Source organism: Seriola lalandi, unplaced genomic scaffold (genome assembly GCF_002814215.2).
Source record: "Seriola lalandi dorsalis isolate HSWRI2012SDOR001 ecotype SW California unplaced genomic scaffold, Sedor1 jcf7180002054567, whole genome shotgun sequence".
In the NCBI taxonomy this organism is placed as follows: Eukaryota; Metazoa; Chordata; class Actinopteri; order Carangiformes; family Carangidae; genus Seriola; species Seriola lalandi.
This window is the reverse complement of record NW_019525120.1, coordinates 875,327-895,556: the sequence shown is the minus strand read 5'-3', so window position 1 is coordinate 895,556 and position 20,230 is coordinate 875,327. Positions and strand designations below refer to the sequence as shown.

Below are 20,230 nucleotides of genomic sequence, written 5' to 3'. Positions count from 1 at the left end.
GGTCTGACTCAGGGTTCCAGCGAGGGCCGAGCGTCAGTCGGCTCCGCTGCTCCACTGCAGGGCCATTTCGCCGGAAGTCACCGCCATATATGGCTGTCACCGACTATTGTGTCTGTGGCAACATGCTCCTACTGTGCTATGTTTCCATGGCAACCAAGACGAGTCAGTCTCATTTTCCCCCTCTGTCTCAGTCTCTTGTTCTCTCTCTCTCTCTCTCTCTCTCTCTCTCTTCACACATACACACACACACACACACACACACACAGTAGTATACACACCTTCCTCCCAGACTAGCTTCAGCTGACGTGATCACATCAGCCTATGACTCACCCTCATAACCTTTTCCCCAAAGTTTTCAAGCCATCAGCATCCAGAACTTTCTGTTCTCACCCCAGCTGTTTCTCTGCACCTTGCTTTTTCTTTCACTTCGCAGCTCAGTTCAAAACACATTAACAACTACTGGTTTTCACTCCGCAACACCACATAGCTGTTTTGAGGCATCACAAAAAAAAAAAAAAAAAAAGAAAGTGTGTCAGTGCATGCTCGAGATGCTTCAACAGCAGGTGGAATGATTTCTTTATGGGGAGTTTCTGTATGTTGCATCACCTGTCGCCGCGTCAACCCCAACCCAACACGTCCCCATTCGCTCTCAGATCACCAAAAATAATAATAACAGTGAGAATGAAAAGTCAAGTGCTCCTGTTGCATAACTGGGCGTTTTACGCAGCCAAAGCTCAAGCTGTGCAATCAGAAAAAAGAACAACCTGATATTTTGTTAAAGCTCAAAACTCAAAAGCTCTCACCAGCTTCAAGCCAGCGTGAATGTTTGCCACACACAGAGCTGCATTCAGCTTTTATAATTATTACTCTGTTGTGTTTCAGAGCTTTTTTTTTTGCTTTGCTGTTGCGTCTAAAAGGAGTTTTTTGGCTTTTTCTGGCGTCATTATCAGTCGTAAACAACACAGTAGATACTGTAGCAAGCCCTCACCATTTCATTACATTTTATTAGTATGTCAGGTGAAGATCGGCTTGCAGGGAGCTGCAGGATTGAGTCACCAACCCCCCTTCTCTCTTCTTTCCCTCTCATCTTCACTCTCGCTCCCCTTCTTTTTTTTCACCTCTCTCATCCCTGTTTGCCTTTTTCTCCACTCCCTTGTGAAATCATTCTCATTTGAATTCATATTCTGCATGCAATGAGACACAGCTCACAATGCACGCACATACACACACAGTTCACATCGCCAGGCACACCACAGAGCTCTGATTTCATTGCAGTGTTTATTCATACTGTTTTCATTTGCAGCGACTCTGCAACACTGATTAAGTAATGAGCTAGAAAACACCAAGCAATCAAATGGGGAAGTATTAGGACGCAAGTAACTCCCAACTGTGTCCATCAGGTCTGAGACGCTGCACACACAGATGCAAGTACACACACTCAAGCATCATTCAGGGCAATGACACTGTTCCAAATTTCATTAACAGATTGAGTCATTGAGAGGAAAAGGAGACAAGAAGAAGAAGAAGGAAAGAAGGAAACTTATTTCACTGTCTTACCAGAAGCAGGGGACTTGCTGCGCCGTGATTGGATGACGGTCCTCGGGGAGCCTCGGCTCAGAGAGCCAGACATCTTCCCATAGTTCACCGACTTCATCGTACGACACTCTGCGAGCACAAACACAAAACAGACAGGTGTGTTGAGAAACCATTTGAAAAACACAAATTCTTTCGCATTTATTAATTCATCCACCCAAAAAAATATGTTTAAGTTTTAGAAAAAGACTCTACATATGAGAGAAATCCAGGGACTACAGTGTTTAAATGCACTTGTAGCAAATGAACAGCTGGAAATAAAGCACGAAAAAGCTGCTACACTCTTGCTGCTGGCACACACACACACACACACACAAAAGGATGCACCGGAGGAGTGAATATTAAGTGTGTGCTACTGTGGCATGACCTTGTGTTTTGTGACACACACACTTAAATAAAAAAGCTTTAACACAATATCAAGTGAGTAAGCATTTTGAAGCACAGTTCTGCTCTAGCCTATTGTTGTTTTACTGTTTTGATTGATTTTGACCTTCAGTCATGCAAGAAAACAGAAAAGCACTAATGTATCAACACAGCTGTAATTGGTCTTACCTTCAGGTCCCCCTGCAAAAATGAGTTCTGACCTTCACTGGGCTGGCTTTCCAAGCGTAATTATTGTGGTGGTTCAGGAGTGACAGCTATGACTCACGGAGGTCTGATATTTCACAGACACACACAGTCCTGATAAATGAGCTATGTGATGGTACTCACACACCCTCCCTGCTTCCTTCATCCCCAAAACTTTGCTCCTCTCCTGTTCATTAACCCAGCCCCATTATAGCTCATTATCATTTTAGACCAGCGGGAAGGCAAAATTATACACAGTCTGGCATGTGGCATGTCTTTGTCTGCACGTGTATGTGTGAGTGTGAGTGCGTATAACCGTGTGTGTGTGTGTGTGTGTGTGTGCGTGCGTGCGTGTGTGTGTTACGTGCATGTCAGTCGTTGTGGCCCAGTGAGTAATGTACAATGCAGAGTGTTAACATGATGACAGTGTGCCAGAGCTGAGGCAGAGGCGATAATTATAGTGATGCTGAGAGGAGGTGAAGCTGTCTGCAGCTCTGACTCCGACCGTCTCTCTGACTGTTTCCTTTGTCGCTTTGCTTTCCTGTCTGTCTGCTTCTGCCTCAGGGCTCCTGCCCAGCGCCTCTTGCTCTCTGTGTTCCAGGACATGAGGAGGTGTCAAAATGTGCTCTCGGTCCTCTGGGACACAGAAAAAAGATATAGAGTGTGTGTATGTTTTGTATTAACCACTTTTTGTGAGGACAAAACTGGATGTTTGGGGACTAGTCCCCACAAAGGTGAAGCATTTACATTAGGATTAAGGTAAACTTCCAGTAAATTCTCTTTAACTGAGTTACCGAGGAGCCCTTGACCGCACCATCAGCAACTCACCAGCATGTAATGGATTACAAGGGCTTATGAGAAACTAAGGCCAACAAAGGTAAACAGGTCGCTTCCTGTGGATTGACAAAAAGAAATGGAAATCTGGAGGAGCCTTTGAGATCGGACAGGCCTCGTTGGTCAGCTGTGACCTCTGCCGTGAAATGCAGACAGAAAAAAGTTCAAATACACTCCAAACCAGACAGGAATGCAAAAAGCAGAAAGCAGTGGACATAAACACCGGGTGTTCGGTCTGCACACACAGTCCTCACAGACATAAGCAGATAATTAAATTTGTCAAACAAGTCACTGTGGCTACATGGACGAGGAAAGGAGCTTAAGTTGCATAAAGATGAGATTCATTTCTTTCTTATGGCTGGTTCCTATGACAAATCATTTATGGGGGCAATCATCAGTAACTAATGAAAATGCAGATACACTGGGAACACCTTGTTGCATGTAGGAGGTTGTTTTGTGGATGTTCTCAAAAGAGAGGCAGATTACCAAAGGGAAACTAAGGAAGGCTAAAGGAAGCAGCTATTGTGCAAATGAAAGGAGAGTAAAGGGTGAAGAGGGGGAGGAAAAAAGAGAAAGAGATAAAATGGGGTTGGAAGGGGGTGGGGGGAGGTGGACGTTGGTGACCCAGGTGGGCTGGATTATGGGGGGGAACAAATGAATTGAATAAACCTTTGAACAAAAGCCAGAACACACTCATTCATGTAGGAGACAGGAAGCAAGATGAGAGGATGAGAATACAGATGAGCATTAAATGGCAGGAGTCTTCTGCGACAGCGATGCAGAAGAACAGAGAGACAGACAGAAACACACACAGACAGGTGAAGTGAGGACAGAACGTATCCTCAGTCGACCACGGTGGAGAGACAGGCAGAGAGGAGGAAGAGGAACAATGATACAATAGGTTAGACGGTGGCTTAAGTGCAGCGTACCCGCTCCTTCCAAGAAAAGAGAGGAGCGGAGAGGGAAAAGAGAGGAGAGGAGGGGTGGTGAGAGACCACGGAGCGTAATGAAGTGGACAGCCTACACAGTCCTCTGCCACCTGAACCAGGGAGATGTGTCATATATAGGGAAGATAAGGAGGAGTGCTGTGCATCTGAAAAGACAAGATGAGCTTCTTTTTTTTTTTTTCTTTTTTACAAGTCAACAAGGAGAGAATATTCTGACTAATAAGCAGAGAGTAAGGCTGGATGGTATGGACAAAATGAACATCCTCTCAAAAAACGAACTGGATCTTGATACAAAATATCATTTTAAGATTAGCAGACTACATTCACAATAAGATTTCTTTTAAAGAAATTCTCCCTACTTGTCCACGGGCATGAGACAAATTCATCAATGCCGTTTTGTGTTTTTATGCTCACAGTCTGAAGATATATTGAATGATATGAAGAGACAGTTCATTTTATCTCATGAATGTCTGTGGGTCAAATTGCAGCTTCCCTCAAAAAGGTCATAGGGAAAAAGAAGTTTCCTCAATGATGTAATGGCACTCTAGCCATTACATAATAGTCAGAGCCAGACAAACAGGAAGTGGGAAAGTATTTATTTCTTCATTTCTTAGTAAACAGTGAAATTACAGATTTTTATAATTATGTTAGATTAATCTTTGGAGAAATCAGTGTAGTTGTCTCTTTGCTCTGGTTAGACAACATTTGAACAGTCAGATTTTTCACTACTGAACCGCATGGTAATGTAAAACTAGCAATTTGAAAGTAATAATTCCCTCATTTTTAAAATGAGTGAAACAGAACACGGAACAACTCCTCCCGTTTTATCACAGTGTGATTACACTAAATGATAAATTGCTTAAAGGTCCCATATTGTGTAAAGGTAGATTTCCCTGTTTTGTTTGATTATAAAGCAGTGTAGGTTCTATATTAATACTGTCAAAGTCAAGCAAAGTGCTCAGTCCACAGAGAAATGCAAACAGCCTGTATACAGAAACTGCACCTTAAAACGAGCCATCGGGACTTCTGTAACTTTGTGATGTCACAACAAAGCAGTCACCGCCCTAAGCCACGCCCAGCCCATCTGGCCCCACCATCCAGCCTCGCAGGATTTGGTTTCTCTGAGTGTTTACCTGAAATCTGCTATATTTTCATTAAATCACTCAGAAAACATTCAGCCAATCAATAGAGAGGCTCAGAGCCTCTCTTCTGATTGGCTCACCGACCTGTTGTTACTAGAGCTACAGAGAAGCCTGAGAGAGGAGACCACAAATATATCTTCTTATGGATCAGCACTTCAAATAAAACCCAGGGAAAGTGTTTGAAAAAATATGGGACCTTTAACCCTAGAAAATATAGCAAAAAAATAAATAAAACATTTATTATAAATAATGAGAAAACACAGCTGTGGGTTGGAAGGAAATGGAGGAGGGGAAGGAAGAACATTAGAGGGCCAACTGGAGAGTCAGCTGTGAAACGTCAGAGGAACTAACAGTCTCCTCACCACTCTCGTCCAGCATCAAGTCGTCTTGGTAGCGGAACTTCTCTGGTCCACATGCAACAAAAATGTCCTCATCGCCAAAGAAGTCCTGCAGACATGAGACCTGGAAAGACATGCAGAAGACTTCAGTTATTATATTTCCCTGTCATTTAATTATCCAAGTCGGTGTCATTTGTGCCTCACACTTACACAGATAACACACATTCAATGGCAGCTTTCTACTGTTACAAGGCTGAATGCTTTGCTCAAGGGCACATGTAACCCACATTAAATGGCATAAATAAATAATTATAAATAATTAATTAAATTGCATGAATAAATTAGTTAAGTGTGTGCGTTTCATTAAATAAGAGCAATTTAAAAAATAGCTGATAGTAATTTAATGGGCACAATTAAAGGTTTGCTTATAAAAAATTGTAATGATGTGTCCCCTTTAAGAGACAAGATGGCGAGCCAAACCCGCGGACTACGTTCCCAAAGATAAGGATCCATCCTGGCGCCAGTGAGAGGACACACTGCCTGCGTTTAGGACTATGGTCGAACTTGGTGCCACAGCGGTGAGAGTGTTAGAACTATTGTCTTCTAACTGAACTTAATTGGAATTCATAATTAACTGAACTTGAACTGTCACAGTCATACTGTATTTGCATTCATAATTTTCAAGAGTTATGATTTTGGGTACAGTAATGTTTATTCAGTTTTGATTTGAAAACTGTGAAGTCTTATTTCACCTGAGAAGGGAAGAAAAAGAGGTTAACTCAAGAACATAACAGAACCAATATAGGTACAGCTTAGTTACCTAAAAGCAAGAAAACCACTTACAGACCGGTCTAATAATAGAAACTAAATCTCAAATTCTAAAATAAAGAACTTAAACAAATCATCCAGCCTGGGTGGATCACCTGAACTAAACTATTTCTAACCTAGGTAAAAGAACTCAAAGGAGGAAAAGAGAGTTTGATTCGCATTTTCATTACCTGCAGGACTATACATTGGATTGAGTAAATTGTTATATTTGTATGTTTTGTCTCTAAGTTTAGTAAAGTGCCAGCTTTTGTATTCAAAGTAGCTTTATTAGTGTCATGTGGTTGAAACAAGTGCTACACACAGATTCTCACAACATCGATTTCCCAGCTGATTTTTGCAGATTTTGAATGACAATTCTCCAGTCAGATGTCGAGTGTGAGGCTACTGATACAATGAATACAACACAGCACACAAGATGCAATGTGTAGAAGACACTCGCTCAGTGTGCTCTACTTTGCACATGGTCACAAATTTAACATTCCCTTCCTGTGCTCAGGTGAAAAGGCACGTCCACTGGAGCCCCAGGAGACGCATAATGAACATCAGAGCTTTCTATTTGTGTGTGTGTGTGTGTGTTCCTGTTTGCATGCATGCTCATGGGTGTCTGTGAATTTCTTTTACGCATGCCCAACAAGTCCCGAGCTGCAGGGCTGCGTTGTTTCTGCACTTTTATCAGTCTATCAGCGGCTATAATGAGACCTTGCTGACTCACTCATTTTGCTGATGCTCTGCAGCACGTGCTCCCAACATCCAGAGAAGCGGGGGCTCTGTTCCCTGAAAACTTGTATCTCATAAATGGTAATGAATAACAAAGAAGAGGAATTAAGATGAGAGAGAGAGAGAGAGAGAGAGAGAGAGTGCATAAGGTACATGAGCTGCACAGAGATATAAGTGGAGAGAGAGAGAGAGAGAGAGAGTGCATAAGGTACATGAGCTGCACAGAGATATAAGTGGAGAGAGAGAGAGTGCATAAGGTACATGAGCTGCACAGAGATATAAGTGGAGATAGAGAGAGAGAGAGAGAGAGAGAGATAGCCTGAGAGGCAGAGAGAAGTAAAAAATTAGAACTGTTGAACTCTGTAAGCTATCTGACTCACAGATAAAAAGCCGTTGTAATGAGTCACTGTCATTCTTTGCCAGACTCCATACTGTGAAGCTAATTCCACACCTACAGCGACACGCTGACAGACACTGATTTAAAAACATGAGGTCACTAAATGCATCACAACAGGAACTGGTTCATTAGAGAAGAAAGGTTTTTTGATAAGAGGGTCTGCAGAATCTTCAATATTTTGCCTCAAGGTGTCTCATTTATGCATCACTCTGAACCTAAACTCTTCACCTGTTCCATTCTGTCTGCACAAGACTGATGTTATTCATTTTCTTGTAAGCTCTCCTAGGAAGCGGTCTCAGCAACAGGGTGTTTATTATGACAAATAAACAAAGAAACATGCTGCTCTTCATTATTTTCTATTTGATTTAGTTGACAGCTGATTCCATATCTGATTTAAACTCAGCATGATTTACTCAAATAACTTTAATTACACCCCCAAAGGCCCCTACCATCACATTTCCACCCCGAGCCATCAATACTCCAAATAATATTTCACGATAGGCAGAAGAGGATTTACAGGAAGACGAGAGTTCATTCATCCGCTATGACAAATCTCCCACCAAAAAACCTATTAAGAGCTATTACAATTGAGGCTGCATGCATGTCTAGCATCGCCTGGAGTTAGCACATAAACACAAAGCTGCCGTTATTGCATTTTCATGGCAATTAACATCCAAGAATCCATTTAAATTCCTATTAGCCACCGATCAACGCCCCAAAAGAAAGTCACAGCTGATGTAACAGCATTATCGACAAAATACCCAGTAAACAGTGAAGAGGCCATTCTGTGTGTGTGTGTGTGTGTGTGTGTGTGTGTGTGTGTGTGTGTGTGTGTGTGTGTGTGAGAGAATATACGTGTGAGCAAGTGGGGAGGCGAGAAGTTTTTATCTCAGACGCAGACTCTCTGTGGACTGTGGATCCTTTTCATTTTACATTTTCAAATCATTGCTCAGCGTCTTCTGCCTGATTCCTGCGCACACTTGGCCACACATCACATGAAGGCACACGTCTCTGCACAGGCACACATGGATACCTGTGCATGCGTGTGTGTGTGCATGTGTATGTATGAGGAAGAGATATTATTCTAGTTTCATAACAGGCTGCATATTGCTTTGTTCCCTGATATCCCCCGACACTGTGTTAGTGATTATTTCAGGCGCGAGCGGCTCAAAGTCCTAACAAGACGGCAGTGATACAGATGCTGCTGCTCTTAACATCTCCCCAGTGTGTCGTGGCCACTTCTACCTGTAATTGGACTGTTTTTTATTTCATTGTATTTTCACATTATTTTCCTCTTTATCATCAGTTTCATATTGCCTGCTGTTGCATACAGTACTTATAGTATCTGCTGTCCACTGTGTCCACTGAGCACAGTCATTTTACTTTCACAGTATTCAGAGATTCTCGTTTATATTGTTGGCTCAGCTTGTATCTGTTGTCACATATTCATAGTCAGGCTCTCTTGCAGTACAATGTGAAGATGCTGGATTGGTTCTCAGGGGAATAGTGAGGACATTTCTCATTTTCAGGCAGTTTAGAGACAATTCATTTATTAACCCTAACCCTAACCTGCATATTTATAATTAGAATAATTATAAGTAGCAGCCCCAGTGCAAGGCAGAGTCATGCTATCACTGCCCAATGAGTTGCGATGATTATTCGGTGGGTCAATCAACAGGGAAATATCTGGTTAATCGAGTCATTTTTCAAGTATTCTCTGGCTTCAGCTTCTCAAAGTTTTTTTTGCTTTTCTTTGTATCATACAGTATATCTGTGTGACTGTTTGTCAGACAGAAAAGGTGACCTTCAGCTCTGGTAAACTGAGATTAATATTTTTCACAATTTTCTGACATTTTATGGAAAGAACATTTAATACGTTTTATCAAAAACTAATCCGCAGATTATTTGATAATGAAAATAATTGTTAGTTGCAGCCCTAACATGCTGTTTTGCCGTGAGGACTTGTGTTTGATACAAGAACAGGCATGCAGAAATGGCACTTTTTTAAAAAAAATGCTAACAATGATAAAGATGCCACTTACACGGCCTGGATGACCTACAGAGAATGGACAAAATAAAAGCTATATCAAACAATATATGTGTAAAGCCGTCCACCTACAGTTGGAATCTACAACTGGAAGATATTTCGGTATTTTTGCTTAAAAATGACTTTCAGCTCCCATATTATATAAAGAGAGATTTCATGTCTTTTTTTATATAAAGCAGGTCTAGGTTCTATATTAATACTGTGAAAGTGTCAAAGCGCTCAGCCTACACAGAAATGCACACTGCATTCAGAAACTGAGCCTTAAAATGAGGACCTTTGTAACTTTGTGATGTCACAACAAAGCAGTAACCACTCTCAGCCATGGCCCAAGCCCCGTCCACCTGGACCCACTGTCCAGCCTCGCTGGATTTGGATTCTCCGAGTGTTTACCTGAAGTCTGCTATATTTTTATTCAGTCACTCAGAAAACAGTCAGCCAATCAGAAGAGAGGCTCAGAGCCTCTCTTCTGATTGACTCACTGACCTGTTGTTAGGTCAGAGAAGCCTGAGAGAGGAGATGTAGAACTACATTGAGGTGGTTTTTGGTTCTTAAAACCACAAATACATCTTCCTATGGATATGAAAAGTTCAAATAAAACGCTCAACTGGTAAAGTGTAAAATCGGTTAATAAGTTTACAAATTTGCCAATTATTGTTTTATTTCATCAGACTAACCAATTAATGTATTAGTCATTTCAGCTCTAAAGTAACGATAATGATTAATATGCATCAGTTTTGTGCTTGTATTCTTTTGAAGGCCCCATGATGTTTATTTACAAGACACTCATCCCAGTGCAAACTGTGTGTGTTTGCTGTTTAGAGTCGGACTGACCACATCCTCAGGCCTGGACTGCTGCTGCTGCTGCTGGACTCAACCAAGAGGATGTTGCTGGATTGAGGCTCTTTGAGGCTGCTCATCCCAAGATAGAAACTATAGCACACCAGAAATGTCAGGTACACAGGGAGGGGAGAGGACACACGCAGAGTGTAATCAGAGAGATGAGTCTGGAGAGGAGAAGTGAGGGGATAGAGGGAGGGGTAGTCTCCATGTAGGGCAGTCTCTGAGGGCAGCATTAAGCTGAGGGTAAACTAATATGGAGCAGCACAGCAACACATACTGTGCTGTATACCGAGAAGGGCGTGAAAAAGTATGGTTGCCATGGTGATAATGCCTTCTAGGCTTTGGTGCATGGCTGGTGCATGCCACTGACTCCATGATGTGCACACTGTGATAGAGAGCGCCATCATTCATATTTTATCTACTATGGGCACAGCACTCATGGTACAGAACTGTGTCATTCACACAAATCCACACACAAACACATACAAGAGGGAAATGGCCTGGTTAATGTTGAAATACTCACAATATCATCTCTTTAAAAAAAAAAGATGATGCTGAGAAGAAGAAGCTGCAATTCTAGTAAAGACAGATGGGCCAATGAATGATGAAGGGCAGAGAGGAGCTGGTATGGGTGAAAACAGATGAAAAAAACAAAACAAAAACAGAGACAGTCAGAGATGAAACCAAATCCTCCGAGTCAGAAAGGAAGCAAACAGACAGAGGGAAAAGAGTAACAGAGGAGGAGATCTATTCCTGACTGCTGCTCTGAGCCCAATGACAAAACAAGCTGCTTTGATGTCTCTGGTGCTGCGTTCTCACAGAGAACCGGCTCGGTTACACAACATCTACCGCTGCTAAAACAAGGACAGGAAGAAACAAACAGAGAAACAGAGGAAAAGAGCAGCTAAAATAAGACGACGGGAAAAGAGCAGGGGAGTGTGGAAATTGGCAAATTCACAAGCCTGCCATCAGCTTTTTTCCCTGCATCTTTATTAAACTGACTCAAAGGCTGGGTCACGATCATCAAACCACTTGCCCACATTAAATATGATCTTTACATTTCCATAATGTTGTTCTAACATCAAATTGCAGGAGTGAGGCACAGGGGTTGACAGGTTAGCTGATTGTGTATCACATCTCACGTGACTGAGAAACTCAAATTCCCTTCACCATGACTGACAGGATAGTTTATTATCCGTCATGATGCTAACAAAAGGGGGAAAGGACATCTGTTTGATATGTATCTATATCCAGAACACAAGAATTACATAGAAAGGCTTGCATAAAAAGATGACAAGAGAGGCGTGACCTCTATAAATGTGACCATCATCCCAACAATGGAGTAGCTCTCAGACAACACATTTATACTCTCACTACGCCACCTAGTGTAGAATCAATCACCAAACACCCTCTAGAGTGTCTGTGTCTCTCTATCTCTCCTTCTCAATTTGTTCTTCTTCTCTTTCTTTGAGATTAAATACTAATCACATTTAGAAATCTACTGCAAGTCATGATTTTCACAACATCACTGCAAAGGTAGACCACAAAGTGAGACAAGACAAAATTGGTTACACCACATGGTGGCACTGTTTAATAACCACATGATGTAGAGAGACTCATAAGCTGTTCTATACAAATTCACAAATTCAAAGATCCTTGTTTTTATAACTGCACCACCACAAAAACAGGGTGATATACAGTCTAGGAGCCAAGAATATACAGTAAATTAAATGAGACACACTAACTACCTGGATTTTAAGAGGAGGATCAAAGAGAGAAGGATAGAGAGACAGACCACAGCAGCAGACACATTAAGACGTTTCAAATCTGGGTCTCTGTGGATTAATACTTTTAGTCACTCTATTTGGTGTGTGTCAGGAGGGATGAGTGTGGAGCTGCTGTGCAGATTTTTAGTTTGGGTGCTCAGGGACACCTGGGGATATGTGTGGAGAGAGACCAACAGTAACAGTAAAAAAAAAAAAAAAAAAAAAAATTTTAAAAGCCTATACAATAAAAATATATACTCTACACTATCTTATCCCACCTTTTATGAGATTATACACAAATGACCAGATAGCTACACACATATACACTGGTGTCTGAGCCTGCAGGTGGTGCAAATTCTTAGCACTTTATGTTTAAACAGTCTGTCTGCTCTCCTCTGATTTCAGGTCTGCCTGAGGACTCATCTGTCAGGACCTGCCTCTTTAGTGGGACTTTCTCACAGCCACTCAGAGGTAACCTGACCGTAAATGTGTGAGAGCACGTCTATAAACAATAGAGAGTTTAATTATAATCGTCTTAAGTCATTTATCAAAAGGGAAATGTGGAAAATGTGAGGATTTGCTGCTTTTTTCTACTTTATAGCATGTTGGATTGAATATCTTTGGGTTTTGAAGATGGCAATGCCAAAAAAGAAAATGTTAGCTGCAGCCCTAGTTACAGTACCACAGCTCAATTCAGCAGTTTTTTTGTGTTTGGTCTTTCTCTGGTAAGAAACAGAGGCATTTCTCTGAGACTGGAACAAACAGGCAGCTACAGCACAAAGCCAGGAAAATAAATTAATAAATAAAAAAGGAAAACCACTAATCTACTGCGCCACAGTAGACTCGCAGCGGTTACACAGAGGACATGGTGAGGTCAACATAATCCTGCCCACAGAAAGACCACATTTTGGAGGGACGAGCTGTCGCTGCACTCTGCCAGGGGAGCTTAGCTCAGTGGAGCTGTCCACGGTGCTGAATCAACTGCAGCCGGCCGACAGGGCCCGCCCTGCTGCTCAGATACACTCACCACAGAGAGACAGGCGGATGGATAGACGGATGGATGGATGGATACTAAAGGACAGGCAGACTGACAGAGTAACAGATGAATATATTGGTACAAGATAAAGAGAGACAGAAACAGAGAAGGCAAACATGCAGGTGAAAGAATAAAAAAAAAAAAGGAATGAAAAATATGACACTGATTGAAAAAGCTTTAACATTTACACAGCAGCATGGTAAGACTGACACAGACACTTTCAGTATTTCTTAACTATGCATGTGGACCATAATTAATATAATTACATAAAACCTATAATTTAATAACCTACGAGTCTTTAACTGACAGTAATGTTACAGAAATTAGCGAGGAAATTCTGCAGGGTTACAACCCCTGAAAAAACAAACACATCCCTTGTCACTGTGAGGAATATACAGCATATTCAAATATCTGCACAAAAGTTCTCAGTCTCACTCTCAAAATGAAACAGGCAAAATGCATTTCCTTACACTCCAGGGGAATTTAAATGATCTCCTCAGACCAAAGGAGACACAGAAATGGGCAGGCAAAGAGTCACGCTGGCTGACAGGAGGAAAGGTAGACGGAAATCGATCTGAAAGAGGCAAGAGGGAGGGATGAAACCCACGGCACCCCGAGGGAGAGTTCACACACACATACACACACCGCATGACCTCACTCAGCACCCTGCGCACTGTTCCCATCTCATCAGACAACTGACAGGGGTTGGGAAATGACAGAGAGGAGCGAGAAAGGATGGAGGTCAGGAGGGGCTAAAAAATACAAACAGGAAAATAGAGCAGCAGCGGCGACGTGAGGCCAATTAGCAGTGCAGTGGCTGAGTTAGTGCTGGTGTTACTGCGTTCACCTCAAACCAGCACAGCAGACTGCCTGCCTGCCTGCCCGGCTGGCTGGCTGGCTGCTCTGTTGCATAACAACTTATGTAACAGCTTCTGCTCTCCACAGGGGGAAAGCAAACTTTCTTTTGGAGCTGTGTCTGTGTTTCTCTCAAAGAGTGAGAGCATCCCGCCTGTCCTTCATGTGTCTGAAGGGAGCCAACTTTTTTTGCAGCCATGAAATAAATAAAAAGTAAGGAATTATGCAGCACCGTTCCCATGGGGATACAAATCGGACACAACATGGGCCTCAACTTGCCTTTCCTCTTTCAACCCTTTTCTCTCTTGTGTTTTTGAAGGATCCCCCTGATTTTCATCAGATTTGTCAAGTTATCTCATACCGTCTTGTTTTTCATCTGCCTCCCTCCCTCTCCCTCCTCTACCCCAGACTGTTCATTCCTCCACTGGTTTCTTTCATCTCCCCCTCTATTGATCTCTCTGCCCCTTTCAATCTGTTGTCTAACATCTGTTTTTCAGGGATCTGTGTGTGTGTGTGTGTGTGTGTGTGTGTGTGTGTGTGTGTGTGTGTGTGTGTGTGTGTGTGTGTGCGTGTGTGCAACTGATTGTGAGTGCGTTAAATTAAGGAGCTGAACGTGTAAGTACACGTGTTACTACAGCAAGCATTGACAGAAGACGTCCATGATAGTTAGTGAGTGAGTGAGTGAGTGAGTGAGTGAGTGAGTGAGTGAGTGATTATCACAACAGCTGTTGATTCATTTTCTGATGATGGACTAATTGATTAATCGTCTTATTGTTTCAGCGTCAGTAAGAATACAACAAAAGCTAGCTCTGGTGAGAGCTCCATGTACTAAGGGCAGGATGGGAAATATCTGAAAAGAAAATATCACTCCCACTCCAGTTTAACTGCAGTAACAGAGAGGAGGGAAACATGCATATAAATTGAACTGCATGTAAAACTGTTTTGATTATGCAGTATGCTGCTATACACAGTTTATATTTGATATAAGTGACAAAATGAAGTGAAGTACAATATGAGGTACATTTAGATATGCCAACATGCAGATTAAATCAGTCGAGGTTGATGTTGACAGACAGAAATACAGGAGCTACTCATAAAAATAAATAAATAAAATCAAACAATAAAGAAATTATTGGAAAAACTACCTACTAGGGATTGTTTATCATTGTTTATCATTGAGGCAGTGTTAATAGAAGTTGCAACTGTGCAGATGCAGGAATATTTTCTATTTGTTCAAAATGGTGCAGTGCAAGAATTTTGTGATGTACTTAAAAAACATAGTTTACTGTACATTAAATTTTAATCTTAAGGTGCGTTTTTTATAAAGACTTGCCTTCTAACTGGAGTGGAGAAGCATTGTAGCTTCTAATGTTTACAACCTAGTTTCTTGGTGGCTCCCTCACTGAGTCATGATTAGACAAAACCCCTGAGATATGTCGCGGTCCCGCTCTTTAAGTGAATGAAAACAATCTTTCAAATGCAGATTTACTTGAGAGAGATTAGAGAGTGAGTGAGTCAGGAAGTGCATGAGCCAGACAGTGCGTGTGTGTGTACGCGCGCGTGCCCGCGAGTGCGTGATGAAGTTGTGGTGTGACTCGGTTCTCAACAGTCTGCCAGTGCCCGAAATGTCTGCCATCGATCCTAATTTGGCAGCAGATCCTCTGACTACAGACAGCTCCCCAATCTGCCACTCTCTGCTGGTAGACAGAGACACACACAAGCAAACTAACAGAGACAGACAGACAGGCAGACAGAAAAACAACACATCGTAAACAACCTGTTTACACACAGAAACAGAGCTTTAAATGTAAGATTTCTACAGAGGAATTCATCATCAGTGTCATCTGCAAATATAGGCTACTGTATGGTAGCAAATACACTATATACTAGGTCCATGACACACATTCACACATTCAACACATACCCCCCACCCTCCTCGCACACACACGCACACACACACACACACGATGCTGTGCTGACTAACTGTGACTCAGCAGATCAGCAGCAGCAGATGGACTTTGCTTCCCACAATCCTCCTATGCAGAACAAAAAGTGACATCATCAACATACAATCTATCAAATAGGGATTAAAAAAACGTTAAATGCTTTGTTTTTGAGCAGAGCATAATCCCAGCATTTCATAGTACACAATATATCTAAGTGATATAGTCCCTGCAGAGCTGAATATAGCCGAAAGAGGTCAAGTGAGGAGACAGGGAGGGAACAAAACTAAAGAAAAGTAAGAGACAAAGTGAGAAAACAGGAGAGAGGATGAGACAAATGAAGGTGCGGTGGTGGGGAGGGACAGACAGAGAGAGGGAAAGAGGATAGAGAGAGGGGGAGAGAGAGAGAGAGAGAGAGAGTGGGGGAGAGCGAGCCATGCCATATGTTGCAGCTCTTGGATTTGGGGATGCATGCCGAGTGTGTTAATTAAATGAGGACTAAATAGCCGTAAAAACAATGGCGCATGTTGACAGCAAGAGACAGACGGACTGAGAAAAATGAAATAAAGGGAAGTGAGAGAAATAGGATCAGAGGGGCCATGAGCAGCTATGGACACGAGGAAAGCAAATTTGTTGATAGTAAGAAAACTGAAAATTATATAAGAGGATAAAATATGATGCAGATAGAGAGAGAATCAGAAACAGTAATGGGTGGAAAGAAATTGAAAAGAAAATGCGAGACACAGAGAGATGAAGAAGGAGGCTGCAGAGGAAACAGGAAGATAAAAGGATATTAAAAGCTCTTCAGCCTTGCCAGCAAGGAGAAGAACAGGCCAACAATGCGGTTTGAAAAGTGAGAGCTGCACTGCAGATAGTGGTTCAGACTCACTCTTCTCCTGTAGACATATAACTTCTGTGTTGCACGCGCCATTTAATTAGCACAGAAACATACCAACAGTATTATCAGTGATAAATACATAAGGGTTGAGGGAAAAGCGCATGTAATTATAACGCTTCACAGAAAAGGACACAAGCTTTGAAGACACTTATTTGCAAATAGGGATGTTCCTGTAAGTTGAATGGCAAGTAGCACCGTAGGGCTACGTAATAACATAAGCACTTCGTTATGTGAGTTTTTCAGGCAGCATGAGACAGTGAGCAATTCTAAGAAGGTCAGTTCATCTGTACCAGTCCAAAAAAAACAAAAAAAAAAACCAAAGCAAAAAAAACAAAAACAAAGCTAAACTATTTGATAGGTCGAGAGAAGAATCGGTGCAAGACGAGCAGTTAGAATACATCCTCTGATCTGTGCTACCTCTTCATCGTCTCATGCCAAACTGAGGGCAGACTGGATGCAATTCTACAGTGACTCACTATCGCAGCATAGTACATGATGGGATGTGCTGTGGCTAGCTGGTTAGCATGCTACATTCAGTAGAAAAGCAGTGACAGAGATAGAAGCAGAACAAGACAGTTCTTAGTGAGTAAAGTAATGAAGTTTGATTCTAAACTAACAGCATTTCTTCCAGACTGGTAAGAAAACAGCTGTTAATGCTAATGTTAGCTGGGTAGCAATATTAAACGCTTACATATAGCACCTTTAAATGTAATTTCTAACGAAAACGTGGACAGATGCCATTAAAGAGGTAAATGAGAAAATATTTTTTGGCATTTAATTGAACTGACCCTTTAAACCCTCTTTAGAAGTGCTTATGCTTTATTTATCTAAGCCTTGTATTTTTAGTACAGGCAGCCTACGCGGGAATCATACCTCTTGCCCATGCTCAACTCACTGAGACACATACTTAAGGATTTCATTAGTGAGAAACTCAAAATCAGAATGCAACCAACCTTAGAAATGACTAATTGGCATCACTTCATGCACTGGTTGATAACTGCCTACAGTTAATGGATACTGATGCATGAGCAGAAATCTTGATGAGTCTTTTAAAAAAGAGTGTGTGTCAATATCTGTGCCTAAGTATGCATAAGCCTCGCAAGGCTCAAGGCTGGCAGCTGGGGTCCAACATATAGTGTCTGTGTGTGTGTGCGTGTCTGTGTCTGTGTGTGTGTGTGTAAACAGAGCTTAGATGTATTAATAGACCAGCCATGTCCGTGTCCTAAGCCACTTACAGGTCGTCTACCTTCTTGATCAGACCAATCCAGCTATACACCATCCCACCACCACGCTAATGCATGATATCACAGCAGGTTGGCCGGTTCCTAGGCAACTAGATCGAATCATCATAAAAACCGGCCAAGGTGAAGAGCCTGCCGAGAAACAGGAGGTTGTGGTATCCCCAAAGGAGAAGGGGACAGAGCTAAAAATACCACCTACCAGATACAGTGAGACCTGAGACAGTGGGAGAATCAATATCACAGTGGGGGTGGAACTTGATATATTCTTTCTCACACTCGGTTGCTCGTATTACCGACAGAAATATGATATCCAAAACTATCACAGTAGAGTGAGCTCCCAGTGGGAAAACTGAGTATATAGCACATATCAGATGCTCACAGCCTGTCATACGTTGTCTGCTCTCTTTCAACATCTCATTATTATCAGTTCTCCCCCAAGTAGTGCCAAACTGAAAATCTTTAACAGTGATAGAGAAGACATTGAAAAAAACAACCACCAAAGCCAAAGTTTTATAGCATAAATCCTGTGGATATGTATCAAACACCTAAATATGTTTTTGGTGCTGACTTGGTGCCTGGTAAGAGCAAGAGTCCAAATTAGATTTTTATTTTTACCAGTTATATTCTGTATTTTAAGTTCTTGTACAGCTGCCTGTGTTAATTTAGTTGACTTTGTAAAATAAAAAAAAGGGTTTTGGGAGAAATATACTCCTCAGAGCAAGGTATCACAAACAGGACTGTTTCGGTATTAAAAAACGAAACTCAGTTGTCATATTGGCAATAATACTGAAAAGCCTCAGCACACAGTCCATCACAAATGTATAGTATACACATAAACACACACACATACATGAAGAGGCATAAAAAGAGGACTGACAGTAGACTGTGGCTAAAACAGACTTTTCAGATACCAAAAACGTAATCCATTATTCATCTTAGCACACTTCAGCTGCAGTGTTTGTAACTGAGCTGGACTTCTGAGAAAAAACTTTTGAAAATAGAATGAAATGAATAAAAAAAAAGTAATCATGTATGTAGGGGGAAAAAAATAATGAGAAGTCTTCATAGGCTGCTGCAATCCTTGAGAACGATTAGAGACAAAGAGAACGAGATGAAGACTAGGGCTGTGGGGATGTTCGTATACATCCTGCCCCACTGTCTCTGGCCTCATTACAGGGGGTTAATGAAGGCAAGAAGCCTGAGCTCCGGCTCTCAGATGCTCTCTCTCTAGGCTGTGCTGCTCTGCTGGGACTCAACATTACTGGCAGCCAGGCCCAGAAACCTACTTCTGCCGTAGGCTCGGTGACAGACATGGCTCAGCTGACGGCAGCAGCCCACACAAACACTCAAGTAGGCACACATGCACGCACCTGCACCCACACAGACACACATACTCTGCTTAACCCTTAAAGTAACCTTTTCCCAGTGCGTATTCGGGTAATTACCTTTAGCACACTCCTGATATTCAATAATGCATATTTAAGTGTCATTAACATACAGTTTTTTTCACTAGTCATCCCATCCCATTATTGTTATTATAATTCAGATGTATATTTAGACAATTTATGCAACTGTTAGTTTGTTATTATTTCATTTAACATGTTTGATTTTGTCAGATCTCATGGTATTTTTGTATTTTCTGTTATGCTAAGACTGATTCTCTCCCCCTCTCTTTCTATAATGGTTACGTTGACATGGATTAACCACATTTCATAGGGGGTTTAAGTTTGCTACATGATTATCCAGTGTTTTCTGAGACCTTTCACCCATTCAGAAACAGGAGGCTGTTCAGGTCTTACCCAGGAATTCCTCTCATGCATAAAACACACATGGATACTCTCGATCCTACGCAAAGATGCTCTGATCCAGTCTCTTTTCTAACCTGTTTTTTCATCATCGATCCCCATATTGCTTTAGAATCCCTCTTTTTTCCCCTTTCAGTTCTCTTAATAACATAACCACAAACGCAAACTCTCCCACATGCATTAACCCACGCACGCACACACAGTCACACATAAAAACAAGAAGGAGTTGGTTGAGCACTCAGCCCAGCCCAGGCCAATTTGGCAGCGAGCATGTTACCATGCCTACAGGCCCAATCAATACCACGTCTAAAAATAGCATAACCATAATAGTCTTACTTCCAATGGCAGAGTGGTGAACCGGGCGAGAGCAGCATTTATTGTGTAATCTCCAAGATAACTGTAACCAGTGGCGACCGCAAGTTAGCGAGCATTGTGC

The 20,230-nt window shown here is 41.8% G+C and overlaps 1 protein-coding gene across 3 annotated transcripts in view; it reads right to left on the bottom strand.

The window, feature by feature from the left end:
• Positions 1-20,230, bottom strand: part of dclk1a (doublecortin-like kinase 1a) — a 50,462-nt gene that overhangs the window by 26,145 nt on the left and 4,087 nt on the right. For all 3 annotated transcript variants that reach the window (XM_023416586.2, XM_087176718.1, XM_087176717.1), the window contains 2 exons: positions 5,446-5,545; positions 1,558-1,665 (listed from right to left, as the gene is read on the bottom strand). In XM_023416586.2, coding sequence (XP_023272354.1) covers positions 1,558-1,665; positions 5,446-5,545 — 208 coding nt within the window. The remainder of the gene's footprint in view (positions 1-1,557; positions 1,666-5,445; positions 5,546-20,230) is intronic.